Consider the following 20,335-nt stretch of genomic DNA (forward strand, 5'->3'; position numbering starts at 1 on the left):
GAGGTGATTATTGTGGCATAGTGTCAATGACAATGAAGGGTCGTATTTGAAGATGTCTATCAGCTCAACCAGAGTTTGAGATCCAGAAATGTTAAGGCCCCAAATGGTTAAAATATTTTCTGTTTCCAAGCAGGGAGGAGGCTGCGTGTATGTCTGCTTTGCTTTGAATCAGTGCAGCAAATCGAGCGTTTGTCATACAGCAGGCATGTAGTAACACAGAAAGACCTAGTCAAAGATGCTGTCAGTGTTTATTTAAATAAGGGATGCTTTGACTGTCAGGGAGAGGCTATTGAGAGAAATATAAAAAAAATATTGCTCATATTTAGAGGGAAGTGGAGAAGGATTATCAGATAGTGGAACTGGTTTTAGCTGCATACGTGAAAACAGTAGCATAGCATGACTTGTAAAGTCCAGTATTTAAAAAAATAATATCACACAATATTATGGGTATTTAATGGTTGTTTGTCTATATGTGTCCTGTGATTGGCTGGCGACCAGTCCAGGGTGTACCCCGCCTCTCGCCCGAAGACAGCTGGGATAGGCTCCAGCACCCCCACGACCCTCGTGAGGAAAAAGCGGTAGAAAATGAATGAATGAATTATGGGTACTTTACAACAGTGTCAAGTGAAAGTTTAGTAGCTAATTGCACAGGGCCGTTGAGGAGAAATGTAGCAAAACTGCAAGGGAAGAGGCAAAAAAACAAAACATTGTCTCAATATAACAATATTAGCTTAAAGGGCACCTATTTTGCCCTTTCAATTTTTCTGACCAGTAAATGTTGTAATGTTGTATTCTGTTGTTAAACGATGCCAAAGTTTCAGATAAGGAGGTTTGTGCATTTGCTCTGGATGGCTCTGAACGCTCAGTTTCATAGAGTTTTATTGGCTCCCTGTGATGTCACAAAGCATGTGTCGTAGGCCAGATATGCTGTAGGACTGCCCTCCCCACAGTTATTCTTTCTATGAGGCAAGCTCTGGTAGAAGTGGTTGTAGTTGGTTGATTCCCAGCATGAGAACAATATTTTCATCCTTCCAACGGTATTTCACACGGGACTGTTTTTGTGAACATGAACGTGAAATATCCACCAAACAGTTGCTGAAGCCAGAAGCGGTGCGCTCTTGCTGGGAAAGGTGCATTAATGAAAGCTGTACTGCTTCCACGGAGGAGGGAGAAGCACAGCATTGGCCGCCAAAAACAGCCCCTTCTCACCGGGAAGGGTGCATTAATGTCGGGACACACTATGTCTGCACTCACAGGTCGTGGGTGGAATAAATTAAAACAAACCATTTTCATGAAATCCAAAGAAATACAGTTGCAATAGGCGCAGATTCTGCAGATCTAGAACGTTTTCTGTGCAGGTTATTGTGTGGAGCTGCTCTAAAGGAATTACCTTGATACAAAGGGGTGGAAAATGACCATAACAGGTCCTCTTTAAATACTGTGCAGGGTATTAATTTACAGCTTGAGTGGCCAATGTACCCAGTGACTTATCGAGAGAGTAGGGGCCACAGTTTAGGGAAATGCAGCATACCGTATACCAATATATAGATAAAATAAAAATAAAAAATAGAAATAAAACTAAACAAAAATGCAAGGACCATAATGTAATAAGATTGCATAAATGAAAAAATATTAATAATAATAACACAAAGCTTTGACATGTTTAAAAAAAACTTAATTATGGGTAATGTTGTTTTAGCCTTAAATAAAAAAACAATATATTAAAAAATCATAGTCCCATAGCATGCCAGCATGATTGTACTTGACATATTATTTACACCCACATTGCATATCAGTCAGACAAAAAGGAGAAGTTCCACTGAGAGAAAATGCAATCAGCTTCTGCTATTACATTAGCAGGGGACCTGCTGGTGCGGTAAAATAAAACTGCATCCTTCTTAATCGTCTCACAGGGAGAACGTTACATACGCTCTGCCAGCCCTGCCAGGGGAGAGCCTGCTGTGAGGAACGTGCCGCCATGTCCGCAGTCAGCGCCGGTGCAGTCCAAGTCCAGCTTGGGTTCTCCAAGAAACATCTTTCCTTATCCCTGCTATCAGGACTCCCCACCCAAATCCCCCCGCCGCCTCAGCTTCAGTGGCATCTTCCGCTCTTCATCCAGCACCAGCCCTGCAAGCATCAAAATATTCTCCAGGGCCCGCAGAAGTAAGAAAATATTGATACTTTTGCACCGATTACTGCTAGTTAGTATTCAATAACACGTTAAGGTTGGAAAGCAATTTTTCCAGGGTCAAACTGACCCCATCAGGAAATCATTATTCTTTTTTATATAACATTTTAACATACAAATATAACAATTAGTCAACTTGAAATGATGCAAGCGTAAAAATAAGTGTGTAAAAAAACAGGTCATTGTAGCCAACTGGTGAGAATATGTAAACAAGGAAGTGAAAGCAGTGCTTCCCTCATGATGAAACATTCATTCCTTTGTTTTGTTGAACGAGGTGCGCCAGACAAGCGATTGCTTGTGCGCCAAAAAAAAGAAGCTTTCAGCAGAATTCCCAAGGAAAGTGAAATATTTGGCTTTTATTAACTGATGGATCTCTCCTTCCAAGTCCCAATTTTTGGATTACTGCAGGTTTGGCATTTCACTGATGGATGCACCGCCAAAGTCACTATTGCTATGGAGACACATTAATGTTCTAGTGTGGTAAGGAGGGGCCACACAAGGCCTCGCTTCATGGCTAACTATGCTAACAGGCACATTAGTCAGCGCCCGTGTCTCCATGCACCAGGTTGGCTGATTACTATTACATAACCCAAACATAGAAACAGACCTACTACGCAAAGATGAGTCATGTGTTTTTGGCTCACACAGGCGCCCATTCTTCACCCCTACCCCATTTCCTCGCTGTGGGTCACTTTGGCAGGAGCTGACGGAATCACTACACTGGGGCCAGACCTCAGGAGTTGTTAGTGACGGCAACCGGGCTCAAACATATTCACGGCAGGATTCCAGTCAGGCTAAAGTATTGGGAAACCTACTGTCTGTCACAGAAAGTAGATTTTATATCTTCTCAAGGGACTGTAGTATATAAATGAAACTTGGATATACAGTGGAACCTTGGTTAACGTTGAAAGTTTACGATATAATTTGGCCTTTGTGCACATTTTCCTGTTCCTGTTACGATATGGCGTGTATGTTGTCGTGTTGTTAATACACTAATTCAGTCTAACTGTATTCTTCATGTAGTTTTGGCAAAATGTCCATGTTAGCATCCTAGTAGCTTGACTCGGCATCATGCAATGTGTCCCATTTTGTTGTTGAGGTTTTGAGTTCAGTCTGCATAGTACAGATAAATAAATAGATCCGTTTTGCAATAGTGTATAATATTGACACAATATTGACATGGTTTTTGTGTGCATGGTAATTTGAAGTACTATGCAATGTATACTGTACATCTTTTTATCTCTCATTGCAGTACTGTTTTTCTTGCACTCACCACAAGGGTGTGCTCAAAGCCTAATTTCTGTCTTAATGAGTTCCTTCTATTTTAAAGCTTTTTGCATCTCTGGATAGTATTACAGGATTTTTGCGAGACCTTTTTCTGGAGTCTTGCCTATGTTTTTTTTTATCTTGTATATCTTATGTCGTGTATATATGCATCTTAAATGTTATATCTTCTAAATATACTAAATATAATTTGCATGTTTGTCACACTTTAATATTTCAGATCATTAGACACATAAATTAATATTAGTATTTAGTATTATTATATTAGTATTAAATTAGTCAATGACAACACAACTTATCACAAAATGCAGTTTTTAAATGAGACTTTTTATTATTAAAGGACAAAAAAATCCAAACTTACCTGTGTGAGAAAGCGATTCCCTTCCCTGTTAAAACATAACTGAGATTAATTGAGATCTATGAGTCTGGAAAAGTTTGTAAAACCATTTCTATAGCTTTGGGAGGCTAGCAATCCACAATGAGAGCCATTTTCTACAAATGGCGAAAACATGGAACAGTGATGAACCTTTCCAGGAGTGGTCGGCCAACCATAATTACACCAAGAGCGCACAGATGACGCATCCAAGAGGTCACAAAAGATCCCACAACAACATCCAAAAATTGCAGGCCTCATTTGTCCAAGATGAAAAATATTGGTGACCAAAAAGAACATTAAGGATCGTCTCAATTCTACCAGAAAACATCTTGACCATTACGAAAATAATTTTGCGGTCTGACAAGACAAAGGGAGACATTTTTGGAAGTTTTGTGTGCCATTACTGGTGTAAAAGTAATGGCGCATTTCAGAAAAAGATCATCATACCAACAGTAAAATATGGTGGAGGTAGTGTGATGGTCTGGGGCTGTTTTGCTGCTTCAGGACCTGGAAGACTTCCAAAAAATCCTGTCAGGTCATCTGTTCGTGACCTCAAGCTGAAACGAACTTCGGTTCTGCAGCCGAACGGTGAACCCAAAAACACACCAAGTCCACCTCTGGATGGTTTAAGAAAAACTGGTTGGGTTAAAGACTTTGGAGTGGTGTAGTCAAAGTCCTGACCTCGATCCTTAAAAAGGCCAGAGTTTGAGATCCAGCTGTACGTATATTGAAATGTATATTTTCAATATTGAAATATATTTGCAGAATCTTTCTGGAAAGATGAGTGGTCCAAAATCCCTCTATAGTTATCACAAATGCTTAATTGAGGTTGTTGCTGCTAAGGGTGGCCCAAACAGTTATTAGGTTTAGGGGTCAATTACCTCTTCACACAGGTGTGGCTTTTTTTTTCCCTTAATAATAAACAGTTTGATTTAAAAACATCATTTTGGGTTATTTTGTGTTGTCATTAACTAATACTTCAATTAGTTTGATCTGAAACATGCAAGTGTGAACATGCAAAAAAAAAAACAACTGTAACTGAAGATGATCTCTCTGAGCTTTGTAAGGCTCTCACAGTCTGCTAAAGTCAACGGTTAAGGTTTTCCATGGCCTTATCTGGAAGTGACCAAGCCGTGGTAGCTACCTCATACAGCCATGCTGTGCCTGTGCTTAGGCCTCTCTCTCACCCGTTCTTTCTTCTCACTGTTGCTATAGTGTGCTGTATGTTGTCAGTAAATAAAAGGAACAGGGAACCTTGCAAAATCCACAGCCCTTTAAATGGCAGTGTAATACATGTGGATGCATTTTGGGAACTAAACAATGAAGGGGTCATGTAAAGGGTTAGGGTTGTGAGCCGTCTTGGACACGCTATCACTAATGTCATCTGTTTAAAGGGGATGGCTATGCGAGTGGAGGTCTTCTGATCAGCTGACTGAACATGGGTTGCCCCAACCCCCCCTCCCCCAAAAAGGTCAGCTCCCTCCACTAAAAAAGGTCCTGACAGCTGACTACCAAATGTCCCAGCAGCCATACACTTGATTGTTTGTCTGACATGCCGGGGCGAACGTGGGGTGTCCTAATTGTTTCCCATAATATGGGTGTCTAAAGTTTGCAGTCAGATACTTGTTTTGTTGGCCTGCTCCATAAAACGGTTTGCAAAATAAGGCTTCATTTTATGGCAAGACCTCACAGCTAGGAGATCAGGGTTCAATTCCACCCTCGGCCATCTCTGTGTGGAGTTTGCATGTTCTCCCCGTGCATGCGTGGGTTTTCTTCGGGTACTCCGGTTTCCTCCCACATTCCAAAAACATGCTAGGTTAATTGGCGACTCCAAATTGTCCATAGGTATGAATGTGAGTGTGAATGGTTGTTTGTCTATATGTGCCCTTTGATTGGCTGGCGACCAGTCCAGGGTGTACCCCGCCTCTCGCCCGAAGACAGCTGGGATAGGCTCCAGCACCCACTGCGACCCTCGTGAGGAAAAGCGGTAGAAAATGAATGAATGTAGTAAGTAGGCTGTAAAATATCTTCATTCAGATATATGTTGGATTCACGATTCAACATTCACAACTTCGTTGCGGATTCTTGAGTCTTTTATTTGTGGGAAAATCCACCATTTTGTGGTAACGATCTCCATAATAATCTCATTTGCCCTACATTGATAAAGCTTGAGTTGTTGCTCTTATGTCCAGTCAGGCTTCATGAGGGTGTCAAAAATAAACATTTATAGAGACTGAGCAGAATACCTCACCTTCCCTTTCACAAATGTAGATTCAGATTGACTTGAAATTTCTCAAGCTAAACAACAACTACTGTAACCTGAGGTTGTTTATCCTAATCACCACAACATTGACTATTTATTTAATGGTTAGGAGGATATCCGTATTACATATGCTAGCCTCTCTTCCTAAGCATTTTGACCCCAACCCATAGGGGTGCTACAAGACATGCGTGCCTTGGTGGAGTTAACTCTTCAGGAGCTAGTTGGTAGTGCAGTAGGAGGGGGGGTGGAGTGAAGTGCAAACCTGACCAATGGCAGCTGATTCTCCCCCGCCTGCTCCACATAGGCTGGCCTCCTTTGAAACCCGTGCTGTATTAAAGAGACGCCACCCACAGCTGCACCTGACAATTTACAGCTCTGAGAGGAGGAGCGGGGCGGGGAACACGGAGGCCATATGCATCACTCAATAGGGGAACTTTTGAATGGAGCTGTGCAGAATTTACTGCTCCTCCACTTGTCTTTGAGGAGGTAACGCAGCTGATTTGTATTTGCAAGCTTAACCTTTTAAGCATTTGCCATTTTTACCCTGAGGAACGGTGTCTGCATCTCATTTAAAGGAAAAGTGGACAACCAGCTTTGTTTTGTGTCCATGAGGGATATGGAGTGACTCTCCTTTTACTGCCGAGTCGCTTCTGTCGTAATGCAGATGGTCACGGTGGTCAAATTTAGTTTGGAAGCCACAGCCCACCGTGCTCCATGAAGAGGTTTGGCAGCCTGAGAAGGAGTAAGAAACGCAAGGAGCAAGATGGACTTGGGGGGAGGCATCAGTCGGAGGCGTCGTGCCTTTCGGGTAAAGCACTGTTGCTCTTGATGAATTACCAGTATGATGTTTGTCATTATTCATTGCACTCGGGTGTTTTTTTTCGCACGGGTTCTTGTCAAGACCGAAGAACGAGCGTGCATCCCAGTGTCTAAAGGAACCCTGTATCTCAGCCTCTTGTCAATCAACAGCATTGATCACCTTGCAGGCTTTTTGTCATTTTGTTGACAAAAGCATTTTTTATGCTGACTTTAGCGCTTGTAAGTTAGAAGAACTGATGACCTCTACGAGGAGGTTAAGCATAGGCCATACAGCACAGTACATGGTTCTCCTCTTCTATATGACATGCTGACACCTCAGCTTAAAGCGTCAGTCATGTGATCTGGACACATGTCTTAGCTGTAGCGGTGACAGACTGGGCATTTCGGTTTGTGGGGGCCATTAGAGGTCATTTGTCTTCCATGCACACTAATAGGATCTTTATGCATCCTAATTGACCCCCTCCAACGCCTGACAGAATCCATTCTGGCATGCTGGCATCATCATTACCATTATCCTAACATGTCTACTGTTGTGGCCGTATTTACCCCAGCGAAAACTCAACTCTGAATCCCAGACATCACTTCCTGTCCACGTATCCGCAAAACATTTACTGAAATACACACAAGTGTGAATCATATGTCTTAAATTGCATATTTTCTCGAGTTATGTGTATTATATTGGGTAATATGAATTTAAAGGTGACAATAAGGGTGTTATTTCATGTCTAGAGAGCTCTAATAATATTAAAAGACATTTTAATGTTAACATTAAAAGACATTTTATCCACATGTAAAGGGTCACTCCAAAAATGTTTCATAAATGCGGTCATAAAAGAGTCTGGCGTCCAATTAACGGGGATGATATTCTAAGTTAATATTAGCAATGTTAGCAAATGTCACCATGCATGAAAAGTTAACATCTTATTCATAATCTGTTGATGCACCATCAAAAGGCACTGGTGGTTCATACACAGACACATGAATGTTATGTTTTTCATTGTTCATAATCTGACTGTCCGTATATTTCTGTTATCCTGGTTCCAAGGTTGCAAAGAACCATGCCAGTTTTGTTTGTCGCCAGTTAAAGTCGCTTCCTGTTTCCTGGGTGGTGGTGTGTAGCAGACTGAGGATAGAGAGAGCTAGCACCCAGCCTCTGTTATCTCCTTCTGTGGAATGTGCCACAACAGCACGGCTAAAATAGGAAGGCCACACGGCCGGAGCGGGCCTGATGCACGCCAACTAAATGTCAAGCGATAGAGTGGGCTGACTGATATGCACGACAACACACAAGGCCTTCAGCTATCTCTCAAGCATTTGTTTCAACCTGCATTTCATTACCTCGACGAGGAGTTATGTTTTCATCAGTTTGTTTGCTTGTTAGCCACATTACACCACAACTAACTGGTTTCCTATTGCGTTTGGTTTGAGGGTTTACATCCAGGATTTTTATTTTGGGTCTTTGAATTGCTAGTCAAGTATTCTTCAACCTATATTTATATAGCAGGGGTCTCAAACTCAATTTACCTGGGGGCCACCGGAGCTAGGTTCTGGGTGAAGCCGGGCCGCATCAGGTTTAAAAAAAAAAAAACCCATAACGCATTATTAAAAACTGGAAAGAAATCAATTTAAAAAAAACTATCTTCAATGCTTTTGCTTCTGATATACCCTACACTTTTTCAGTATTTTGGTTCCGGTTTTCCACACCAAAATATCTGATAAAACATTCCACTGTTCTCAAATATCTTAATTTTTATTTTTCTACACAAAATAAGATAAAAAATAAATAAATAAACAAATTAAGAATAAAGACAATAAATCAATCAATCAGTAATAAATAAGTAAAATAATAATAAAACAGCAAATAAGAAAAACGTAAGAAACCACATACAGTTGGTAGAGAAATTATTTTTTTCAGATTCAAATGTACAGTATTAAGTTATTTAACCTTTAACATGAACATTAATGAAACGTAATAATTTGACCCAATTAGCAAGTTAGCATCGTACTCAGTTCCATCTGGGAGCAGCGTCGTAACTTTAACAACATGTTTGATGAGATGCTTTATCTTGACGTGTATTTTCCGTTTTATTCCAAATCTTTTCCTGCATTTATTTGTACCCAGCGTCATAAGCCTTTAGCTTCATTGCTAATCCAAAGCAAAACAGGGCGGGGTAACAGGATAGGGTAACAGTATGGGCGGGGCAAAATCATGTTAATTGCGTCTGGTGTGCACACAGCTTTAAGCTGTCATTTCAACATTAAACTTTGGTATCAAGGTGGGGGCCTCAAACTAGCGTCTCGCGGGCCGCATTTGGCCCACGGGCCGCGAGTTTGAGACCCCTGATATATAGGAATTGGGTACCTATTAAGGTGGTGTGTAGGATTTTGGGGCCTCCACTGTAATTCATAAATTCATTTATTTGCAGTCAGGTCTTGAACAAATTGACTACGATAAATGAGGGCGGTATTGTACTGTACTGTACTACTTGCTATACTTGTTACTAAAGAAGCTGGCTCCACATTCAGAAGCCGACCTTAACGCTTTTCAGCGGGCTGCATTTGATATCTTATGAACCATGGGGAACGCATTTATCCGTGTCACTCATTGTCTGGCCTCGCAAATATGTCGGCAGTGTCACATGTCAAGGCGTAAGATCGTGACGCCTCATGTGGGAGAGAAAGAGCGAGAGCATGTGTCGGCCGTGACACCTTGTGACACCTTGGAAAGCCAGAGCTGCGTCACGAACAGCTGACTGAAGTACAGTACCGCTCGTGGTGATGTAACCGCTCTAATTATTGTGGATGGAGTTATCAACAACCACTTGAGTCATAATTGCTAACATAGCAGAGCGTGAACTGTGTAATAACTCGTACTTTTTACTAGTGATGTCACGGTACGGCATCCTTGTAGTTCAGTATGCACCTCGGTATTCATTATTGGTACAGTATGTACAGTGGTACAGTATACAATTATTGAATAAAAAAAATAAATGAATATAATAAATAATTTTTAGGGCTGTCAAATTACAAAACTTTGCCAAACTTTACGACCTAATTAAACCAGGATTTTGTGTGACTTGTCATAACAGAGAGCTTCGGCTTGCCATGATATGCTTGTGTTAATTCTGCCAACAATTTTAACACATTCATTCATTCATTTTCTACCACTTTCCTCACAAGGGTCGCGGGGGTGCTGGAGCCTATCCCAGCTGTTTTTGGGCGTGAGGCGGCCAATCACAGGGCACAATAAGACATATAGACAAACAAGCATTCACACTCACATTTATACTTATGGCCAATTTGGAGTCGCCAATTAACCTAGAATGTTTTTGGAATGTGGGAGGAAACCAGAGTACCCGGAGAAAACCCACGCATGCACGGCGAGAACATGCAAACTCCACACAGAGATGCCGAGGGTGGAATTGAACCCTGGTCTCCTAGCTGTGAGGTCTGCGCGCTAAGCACTCGACCACCGTACCGCCCAATTTTAACACAAAATGAAATAAATGATTGCGTTATATCTGACAGCCCTGCATAATTTACAGGTGACAGTGAAGGAACATCAGTAAGAGTTGGAACAGTGTGAATGATTGTTTGATTAAAGTCCCTTAATAGCTGGAGTGCAGCATGAATAGTTCTAGCTTCTCGCTGAACAATGCCAGCTCACTACGTCTGTCTTATCTACAGTACTTGTGTTTATCCGTTTACGTCTGTCCAAACTTTTTCCACTGAGGGCCGCATACTGAATGTGGGTAACACTTAGATAATTATAGTTTTTTTTTTTTTAAGGCAATACTTATTTAAAGACAAATCTGATTAGCACCAACATTGTCGTTATGCCTTATTGTTTTAGTTTCCCATTTTTGTTGGGGTTAAAAAAAAAATGGTTTGCCACTGGCCTATTTAAACAAAACAGCTGTGGTCTGGAAATGGCCCCCAGGCAACACTTTTGACACCCCTAGTTGACGTATTTCACTGTGGAAGCAATGTGTTACCAAACTGCGACATTGTCTTCTTAACACTATAGCTAGTCATGACTCCCGTTAGCTTGCACGCCTCCATACATCGCCTTTCACGGCAGTGGTAATCTGCAGATTTGTGGTCCCATTTCTCATCTCAACCACCCGAAGTCAGTTGTGATTTATAAATACAGATAAAAATGCACAGTATACACGTTCATCCATCTTCTATACCACTTCATTAGGGTTGAGGGGGTATGCTGGAGCCTATCCCAACTGACAATTAACATAACATGTTTTTGGAATGTGGGAGAACCCCCCCAGTGGTTAGCGTGCAGGCCTCGCAGCTAGGAGACACCAGTTCAATTCCACCCTTGGCCATCTCTGTGTGGAGTTTGCGTGTTCTCCCTGTGGTTTCCTCCCACATTCCAAAAACATGCTAGGTTAATTGGTGACTCCAAATTGTCCATAGGTATGAATGTGAGTGTGAATGGTTGTTTGTCTATATGTGCCCTGTGATTGGCTGGCGACCAGTCCAGGGTGTACCCCGCCTCTCGCCCAAAGACAGCTGGGATAGGCTCCAGCACCCTTGCAACCCTTGTGAGGATAAGCTGTAGAAAATGAATGAGTGAATGTTACTTAGTTATCATCTTAATATTGTGAACCTGGGGTGAGCAGAAAATCAAAAATGTTTTTTTTTTTCATGTAGTAGTGAACGTGTTGTCATGGTCTAGTGACTTCACAGAAGCACAACCCAAGCTTTACAGTGCTGTTTGTTGTTTCTTTTTCTGCACATTAAAGCAGCCTCGTGAACATGGCTGACATAGAGCTTTTTTCCCTTGCAGGCCAATGGGGCAGTAATGATTTAGCCCTATAAAGTATACCTAGCAACTGTTGGCATAACCATCAACAAGAACCTGCGTAATCCTGTATCGTATCACTACAGTGAATCACAAATTACAATTGTTGTTTGTGCAATTAAATACTTTGCTTTTTGAGATGAAAGTGGATGTTTTTAAATCTATTAAGAGGCTAGTTTATTTTTTCTGGTATGTTACCTCCCAATTATTTCCCTACAATCACGCTCAGTTGCTCAGTTGTGTTGCTGTCTTTGTCACTGGGCTTACTTACTTCATCCATGTCTGTCAGCAGCTGAGCTCAGGCTTTATCTCACTTGTGCATTCCATCTCTAGCATGTGTTGACTTGATGGTATCTGCAACAGCAGTATAGTGCCTGTGTTTGACTAACAACAGTATAACATGCAGCACATTGAGTATTTTTTTAAAGCTGATTTTCATGTGTCTGCAGCCTCTGGACTTGCCACACCACCCACCACGCCAACACAGGCACCCAGCCAGCCTGTGTTCACCCAGGAAGCCCCACAGAGCGTCCCGAGCCCGGAACGCCTCCTGGGGGATCGTTTCCGCTCCCGGTCTGTGTCCACTCCTCTAGACACAGGACAGCGCCTCGGCCTTCCCACGGCGAAACCCCTGAAACTTTCTTCAAGCCCTGTGCCGCAATACTCTACCTCACAACAAGTGAGTCGCACTGCAAAAAAGTTACTAAGTCTTGCAAGGATTTCAGATTCGGGACTCGTAACATGCTTTTCACCTCAATTAGGGCGCTCAGCTCACGTCACATTCAAGTAAGTTGTCACACTACTTAAAGGGGACCTATTGGGGGGCCATTTTATGGCCGTTTGTATTGAGTTGTGGACTCCTATAGAGCTGCTACACACGATAACCAGTACAGAAAGCATTCTAGATCTTCCAGAATCCGCACCTATTCCAGCTGTATTTCTTTGGATTTCGTGCGTCCCTCAAATGGCCTGTTTTAATTTATTCTACCCACGGCCCACATCCAGGCATGCTCACTCTAGTGTAGTGCTCAGGAGGACTCGTGTTGTGCCGATAGCTGCCCAACCCAACTGATAAATGGTATAGGGGTTGATAATAAATAGCAATTTTTTTATTTTTAAAATGCCCACTTTTTACATACAGCCATATGTGTTGGATCCAAATCCGATCGGGAAGTAGAGACTGGACAGCCCGAAGTTTATTTGAGGGCTCACTTTCAAATGTGAAAACCTCGTTAACTGAAACTTTGGCATCGTTTACCACGAGAATACCACATTCTAACTCGCTGGGTTGAATCTGGCCCATTAAGTATAAAAATAAGATGCATTTTCAATGAAATTAACTGCTGTTGTAATTAGGACAACTGGATGGTGCTATAGTAATTGTGATAAGCAACCAAAACGTTTATACGGGTGCCGCGCAAGTAAAGTGCAGCCAGCCACCTTGTGTTATACCCGCGTCATCTATTTCGGTGGTGCGTTCACAGTGCTGTCTAAAATGTGCCGAGGACTCATTTTAAGATTAAAAAAAGACAGGCCACACTTTGAACACCCCTGAACTACAATGTATTACATTATATGTGTGTATTTGATAGAGCTTGTGTATGCACTGTGTGGCCCAAGTGTAAATATTGCAAGATGGAAGCAATATCTCAAACAGCATTAATGTGGACTAAAAGTGTCCAGAGCGCCCGTCCCGCCTGAGTCGTGATGGGACAACAGATTTGCTCGGGCTACTCTGCTGATTTAATGAATAATGATCTGACTTAGTACGTGGCTGCTGTGACTGATACTGCATTGGAGGGCGAATCAATATTTCATCTCTAATGTTGTGTACCGCTGATATTAACACTCGAGGGTGGTGATAGTAATTGAGGGTCAGAGCCTACGGCCTTCTCCATATTCCTCTACTACAAAATAATCCACTGATGTAGCTGTTTATATATTTTTTTTTGCCAAATCCAATTTAAAAAGCAATCAATGTAATGGATCATAAACCTCTGCAGTTTAGTATGAAGCCAAGAAGGGTCTGTATGCTTACTGGGATGCGGCAGGGCAAGATTTATGGAAGCATTGCCAGAAAAGTGCTGTGTCACTATTGCAGTGCGATGCGGCCGAGCATCCCTGAGCAGGTATTGTTGTTGCACTGGCCGCGCTGCTAATGAAGACTCAGAAGGGAAATCTATCTATTCATCCATTTTCTATGCCGCTTGTCCTCACTAGTGTCCTGAGGGTATGCTGGAGCCTATCCCATCAGACATCCGGTGAGAATCAGGATACACACTGGACTGGTGGCCAGCCAATCACAGGGCACACAGAAACAACCACCATTCACACTCTCATTCATACCTATGGACAGTTTAAGTCCAGAAGGGATAATGTACAATAATATTTTATACTGCACTGATCATAGTGTTGATATGCTGCATTCAATTGTTCTGGGAAGTAGGAAATTTCTCATTTCATGCTTACAAGGGCTCATATTTAAGTGTTCCAGTATTTATTAAGGGATAAAACAGCACCACCATTTGGTGTATTTTTCAGAAAAAATAATAGCACAGGCAACACAGTGGGAAGTATGTTTTGGCAGCTTTGTGTGTAGCGGTTCAGGAGTAGAAGAGTTAGCTGACACAAATACAGTATACCTATTTCGGAATAGCAGGTGTTTTATAGTCTTTATTTATTAGGCGCGGACATTGTTTGACGTCACAAACGCATAATTAAAGTAGTACAATACTTTACCCTTTGGAAGTACGACCATTGTTTTTTAGGGGGAGAGCGGATGTTCCAACTTCCCAGTTTCATGGAATGCAGCACTGTTGTCAGGGAATGATGTAGCAAGGCATCCCCAGCTTCTTGCTGCTTAGCAACAAGGGATTTCCTAATATGGCGAAAGCACACTGGTTGCTCAGAGTGGAGGGGTGTGTCCACACGGCTGAGAGCTTTCTGCTTCTTCTCTGCTCACCGTGGATTATGTTTTGCTATGGCAATGGTATGTTGTTGTAATTATGACTGTAACAATTGCATTTGACTACGTTAAGCTAGTTCGCTGACGCCTATTTTAGTTTTAAGCTTCAAGTCGCCCCCCCCCTCCTGTGTGCACCAAGTGGACCAGGACTGTTCCACTGTGGCTCGTAAAGGGGGTGTGTCCTCTCCGGAAATAACGTGCTGCTGAAGTTGGTGCTGCACAGCGAATCGGTTCGGTCAGTGTGTATATTTAGAGGACCCGGAGACCTTCGGAGACACTCGGTCCAAAACACCGGTGGAGACGTCGTCTGGGCGTCTCGGAGTCGCCGCGGGGGTTGCTGGGAAACGCGTCTATTTAGTGCAAAGTTTTTCGTGTGTTTCGCGCTGCTCTGTCTTCTGCTTCTTTTGTGGTTTTGTCGCTACAAGCCCACCTGTTTTGTGTTCTAGGTGTCCGGTTTATTCGAAGGTATGCTGGAGAAACTTGACCTAGACGACGATGGTGAGTGTAAACGTGATGCAATGTAAAGTTGACGTAAATTCAGCGACAGTTAGCGGTTGTGCTACATAGAAACTGCCACTTCCGGGTGGTGGACCTATCCCTTGGCTATACATTTCTATATAACGTCAATGCAAGGCTGTGCCATACCTTAACCGTTTTACCCCTTTTCATGTTTCATTTGTACATGTTCAAAAACATGTAAAATATCCTTTATGTGACAGGAGTGTCCTGCTTTTTAAGGATCAACTGCAAAAATGCGAGTCAAAGATCATCTAATGTTAGGAGCGCTCTGCTGTTTTTCAGGACCTATTCCAAAACTCTAGTCAAAGGTCCTTTATGACTAGAATGCTCTGCTGTTGTTATAGACTTACTGCACAAATTGTTCCTCATGGATTCTCTCTCTATGTGACGGGAGTGATCTGCTGTTTAGGCTGACTATGAAATGTAAAATCTGTAAAAAGTGATTCTCAACTGGTGTGGTGTAACCCAAAAGTGTTTCATGGAGTCGTTTTCAGTGGGACGCAGGTCTCTGTGAGAGCACAAAAAATAAATTAATAAAAAAATAACTGATGAAAAGGTTAATAGTTGACAAAAACATGAGTACAGAGAATATGTACTCAAACTATAAGATGGCCGCCAAGTTTGAGTTGAAAAATTGTAATTAAGGGGGGATGATGGGTTCTACAGCCAAACCAATTGAGACTCACTTCTGCAAAAAGCTGCAAAAATGTTAGCTTCTCATGTATTTTGGACTGAACTGGCAGGCTGGTCTGAAGCCATTCATGGGCCGGATTTGGCCCACGGGCTGCCAATCGAAGAGCCCTGTTTTAAGGTGTAGCCTAATGTCCACGTGTTTCCCTCCATTTATCATCTACACAGTTTAATGATCACAAAGAGAGCAGCAAAGTGGAAGCAAGTACTCCAGAACCATAATGGTTGTTCAGCGTGTTGTTTCCAAGTGGTCATTATGTGTTCTCTGAGCTCAAAAGTGTTTTCCTACTCCCCCCGCCAGCTGCTGAACCTGAGAGTGATATTTACATGCGCTTTATGAAATCCCACAAGTGCTATGACATCGTCCCAACAAGCTCCAAACTGGTCGTGTTCGACACAGCTCTCCAAGTGAGTAGTGATTGTCTTCATGTATAAGATCTTCGATTGCTTTCTTCTTGTATATATATATATATATATATATACTGATACATGACTTTATACTGTGGCCACCGATTTTCATGCTTCAAGTTAATATTTACTGGAGAAAAAAGTAACAGACCTGAGAGCAGTTTTTGGGTGATGATTGAAATTGCCATGAAAGCGTCATAAAGCTGTTAAACAGTAATCTCGCCAGGTCTTTTGAAGTGTATATCTTCAACTACTAAATCCACAGAGTCAAACGCTACAATCTTATCTGAAAGAAGAAGAGGAAATACTAAAGCCAGATTAAAGAGACTCCAGAGGTCAGCTTTCACCTCAAATAGTTTCACATTTTTGGAATGGTAGTGTTGTGAAAGTGGCAAAAGAAAGAAAGAATGAGGTCATTTCTAGACAAAATAAAGCGATCTTAAAATCTCAAAGTATTATAGCCTTTACTGTGTGTGCATCATGAGATGGAGATGCAGGGGAAAATGTCATGATTAAAACTTGAGAAATGGAGCCAAATTCAGTCTCAGTCAGTGCTGCATTTCTATTTAAGCCACACTGTTCTATTAACTTAGCATAAATACTCCAGATAACGCCTCTGTTAATTAACCACTGAGTCTCCTATATTTGCTGGGCAACAATGGCATGAACATCTGTGGCTGTAGGCGCCTTCCTGATAATATATATATATGTATATATATATATATTTTTTTTTTTAACTCCACAAGATTATCATAAATAGTCAACTCTGCATGCACTTTCAAATGTTGTTTGCGCTCCTCTGCTGTGTGAAGGTTATGCTTCTCATACAGTTGTTTACAATTAAATTCATCAGCACTATTAATGCTGGCTGAGCAGTTTGCCCCTTCCTGTCATCCAGTTCTTTAAAAAAAAGTATGCTTTTATTCCCCACTGACAGGTCAAGAAGGCATTTTTTGCTTTGGTCGCCAATGGCGTACGAGCAGCTCCACTGTGGGACACAGAGAAGCAAAGCTTTGTGGGTAAGAATTTGCTCCTGTCAAGTGAAGTTAAAAATAATGTCTCACTATTTCCTCCTCCACTTCAGCTTTTTCATTTATGGCTTTCGTAGTTTAGCCTTCAGACAGACTGCTTTACCATGTAATAATGATCACACTGTACACGTCATTGCAGCCACTGCTGAATGAACACAGTGGAAACTGTGTATTATCCCACTGGCCATGGCGAGGGGAACATGATTTCATGAAGGTTATTAAAACCACAATAAACCATTTATCCCAGCAAAGGCTCCTCTGTATTGAGTAGTAGTGCTCAGCCTGCTTTAATGCACAGCCAAAAAAAACATCACTGGTTGTCAAAAGCAAGTGAATTAGCTTTTGTTGTGCACTTTTTTCCCTTCCTGGATTGAGTTTACTGCTTGTGATAAATAATGGATGGAAAGTCATTGCAGGGATAAAGCAAAGGGAGTCAGATGTGCTGCTTGGACCACGCCCTCTCAACAGACACACGAGTTGAATATTCATTCATTCATTCATTTTCTACCGCTTATCCTCACAAGGGTCACGGAGGTGCTGGAGCCTATCCCAGTTGTCTTCGGGCGAGAGGCGGGCTATACCCTGGACTGGTCGCCAGCCAATCACATGGCACATATAGACAAACAACCATTCACACTCTCATTCATACCTATGGACAATTTGGAGCCACCAATTAACCTAGCATGTTTTTGGAATGTGGGAGGAATCCGGAGTACCCGGAGAAAACCCGCGCATGGTCTGCGCGCTAACCACTCGACCGCCGTGCAGCCCTGAGTTGAATATATGAAGTGTTTTTTGGTTTTTTTTCTCCCAGGGATGCTGACAATCACAGACTTCATCATCATCCTCCACAGATACTACAAGTCGCCATTGGTAGGGTCCATCATCTCTGCTCCACTTCTCAGATTGCTGTCAGTAAACTGAAGACGATTTCTTGGTGTGATTTTAGGTGCAAATATATGAGCTGGAAGAACATAAGCTGGAGACGTGGAGAGGTGAGCCCAGGATGTCTTACCTGAACCGCAGAGAGTTAATCGGAAGCAGGCGATAACTGGAGAGGCAGTTATTTCTGAAATGTGAAAACAACATCTTGTGGGGATAATTATTAATAATATATTTTTAAAATACATCAGGAAGTTGCCTTGTACTCCTATTTCAGATTTACTGTTGTCATGCATCGATTAGTTCCGCTGCAATAACATCCCCCTAATCTCCTTAATTACCATAATTTGCCTGCCACGGAACCCGAACACGCCCACTTGAACATGGATCTTTTTAAAAAGCCACCACTCCCACACTCCGGTATTTTAAATGTGTCCTAAACATGAGTTTAGTAAAAAAACAAAAAGTCTGTCCACATAAAAACACATTCACTGGTTGTGAGGCGTGTTTTGACAACTAAGCCTGAAAAAAGCAACCACAGCTGACTTGGTTGCACTTTATCGTGCCTCTGCTAATCAGTATAGTGACATCATAAATTAGGTTTACATTATGTTCACAATCAGGGCTCGCTTACATGGACTCACTGTGCATGAGCATTATAAGGTGCACATGCACGTCATACCTCTGCACAAAATGAAACCAACAAGCGTAAGTCAGTAACTTTGTGGTCTGTAAAGTAACTTTTAAAAATGGCAAATGATCTTGAATTAGCTTTTCCACCGACAAAGGCCCTCAAAGCGCTTTGACATTTGACATTTACCTACTGATGACGCAGCATCAGGAGCAACTGGACGTTCAGCATCTTGCCCAAGGATACTTGGACATGATCACGGCAAGACAGAGGATCAAACCCTCAACCTTCAGGTTGGGAGACAACCACCTGAGCCAAATAATAAGAGATAGTGTCTCACTTTTGTTATGACACAAACCAAAAAGCTCCAAGAGTTGTCCAAAGTGCAGGTTGGGGGCCTTTTGTTTTTTTTCTTGGCTCACTACACAATGCACAAATAAAATTAACTTTTAAAAAAAACAGCAAAGGTAGGAGCAACAGAGGCAAGGGGGTAATGTAATTATATTTATATTTTTAAGTATTTTTACAAAACTACGATCCATCATAACAGGGGAAAATGTTCAGGAAACGACTACACTCTTTCAGAGTCGGCTGTTGCTCTCATCCAGCGGAGCCAAGTATATACGTTCCAGTTTACAGCTCCTCTAGTTCTGCTATAAAAAGTTTTCAGTGTGATGCAAACAACAATTGAAGGGTTTTAATACAGCTCTTGTATTGGATCTCATTATGTGGATTTAATCTATGATCATCTACTAAACCTTTGTATCTTTTCTCTAGAGGTTTATCTTCAAGCAACTTTCAAGCCTCTCGTCAACATATCGCCTGATGCAAGGTACGCGGGCTGAGTGACCGCTTCATTTTGTGTTGGGATGTATTAATATTGTCTTGGTGGTGTGTTGCAGCTTATTCGATGCAGTGTACACTCTCATCAAAAACAAAATTCACCGCCTGCCGGTCATCGACCCTGTCACAGGGAACGCACTTTATATCCTTACGCACAAGAGGATCCTCAAGTTCCTCCAGCTTTTTGTGAGTTTAACACCACCACCACTGATGATTACACAAAGAGTTACATAAATGGGAAAGTATTGGGACACAAGGTTAGTTCATCATAGTAAAATACGAGTGAGGTTTGTCCCAATACTTTCTGCCACATAGTGCACGTCATCTACCCGTCACAGCTGTTCGTCTGCTGCCCCCTGGTGGCTGATGTTATTCTTGCTCCTCAATTGTGCAGATGTGTGAGATGCCAAAGCCAGCCTTCATGAAGCAGACGCTCGGGGAGTTGGGCATCGGCACGTACCAGGACATCGCCTTCATCCACCCCAACACGCCCATCATCAAAGCCCTCAACATCTTTGTGGAGAGGAGGGTGTCTGCCTTGCCTGTGGTGGACGAGTCAGGTAAACAGAATATTAAATGACATTAATGACATGTTCCAGAATGTCCGCAGAACCCAC

The 20,335-nt window shown here is 42.1% G+C and overlaps 1 protein-coding gene across 5 annotated transcripts in view; it reads left to right on the forward strand.

The window, feature by feature from the left end:
• LOC131125569 (5'-AMP-activated protein kinase subunit gamma-2-like) overlaps nucleotides 1-20,335 on the forward strand; it is a 28,963-nt gene that overhangs the window by 5,187 nt on the left and 3,441 nt on the right. The window contains exons 3-12 of one of the 5 annotated variants that reach the window (XM_058067228.1): nucleotides 1,914-2,163; nucleotides 12,199-12,428; nucleotides 15,161-15,212; nucleotides 16,225-16,331; nucleotides 17,269-17,350; nucleotides 18,177-18,235; nucleotides 18,312-18,357; nucleotides 19,653-19,707; nucleotides 19,778-19,904; nucleotides 20,113-20,278. In XM_058067228.1, coding sequence (XP_057923211.1) covers nucleotides 1,914-2,163; nucleotides 12,199-12,428; nucleotides 15,161-15,212; nucleotides 16,225-16,331; nucleotides 17,269-17,350; nucleotides 18,177-18,235; nucleotides 18,312-18,357; nucleotides 19,653-19,707; nucleotides 19,778-19,904; nucleotides 20,113-20,278 — 1,174 coding nt within the window. The other 4 variants (XM_058067229.1, XM_058067230.1, XM_058067232.1 and 1 more) reach the window with 4 other exon arrangements.

Source organism: Doryrhamphus excisus, chromosome 3 (genome assembly GCF_030265055.1).
Source record: "Doryrhamphus excisus isolate RoL2022-K1 chromosome 3, RoL_Dexc_1.0, whole genome shotgun sequence".
Classification (NCBI taxonomy): domain Eukaryota; kingdom Metazoa; phylum Chordata; class Actinopteri; order Syngnathiformes; family Syngnathidae; genus Doryrhamphus; species Doryrhamphus excisus.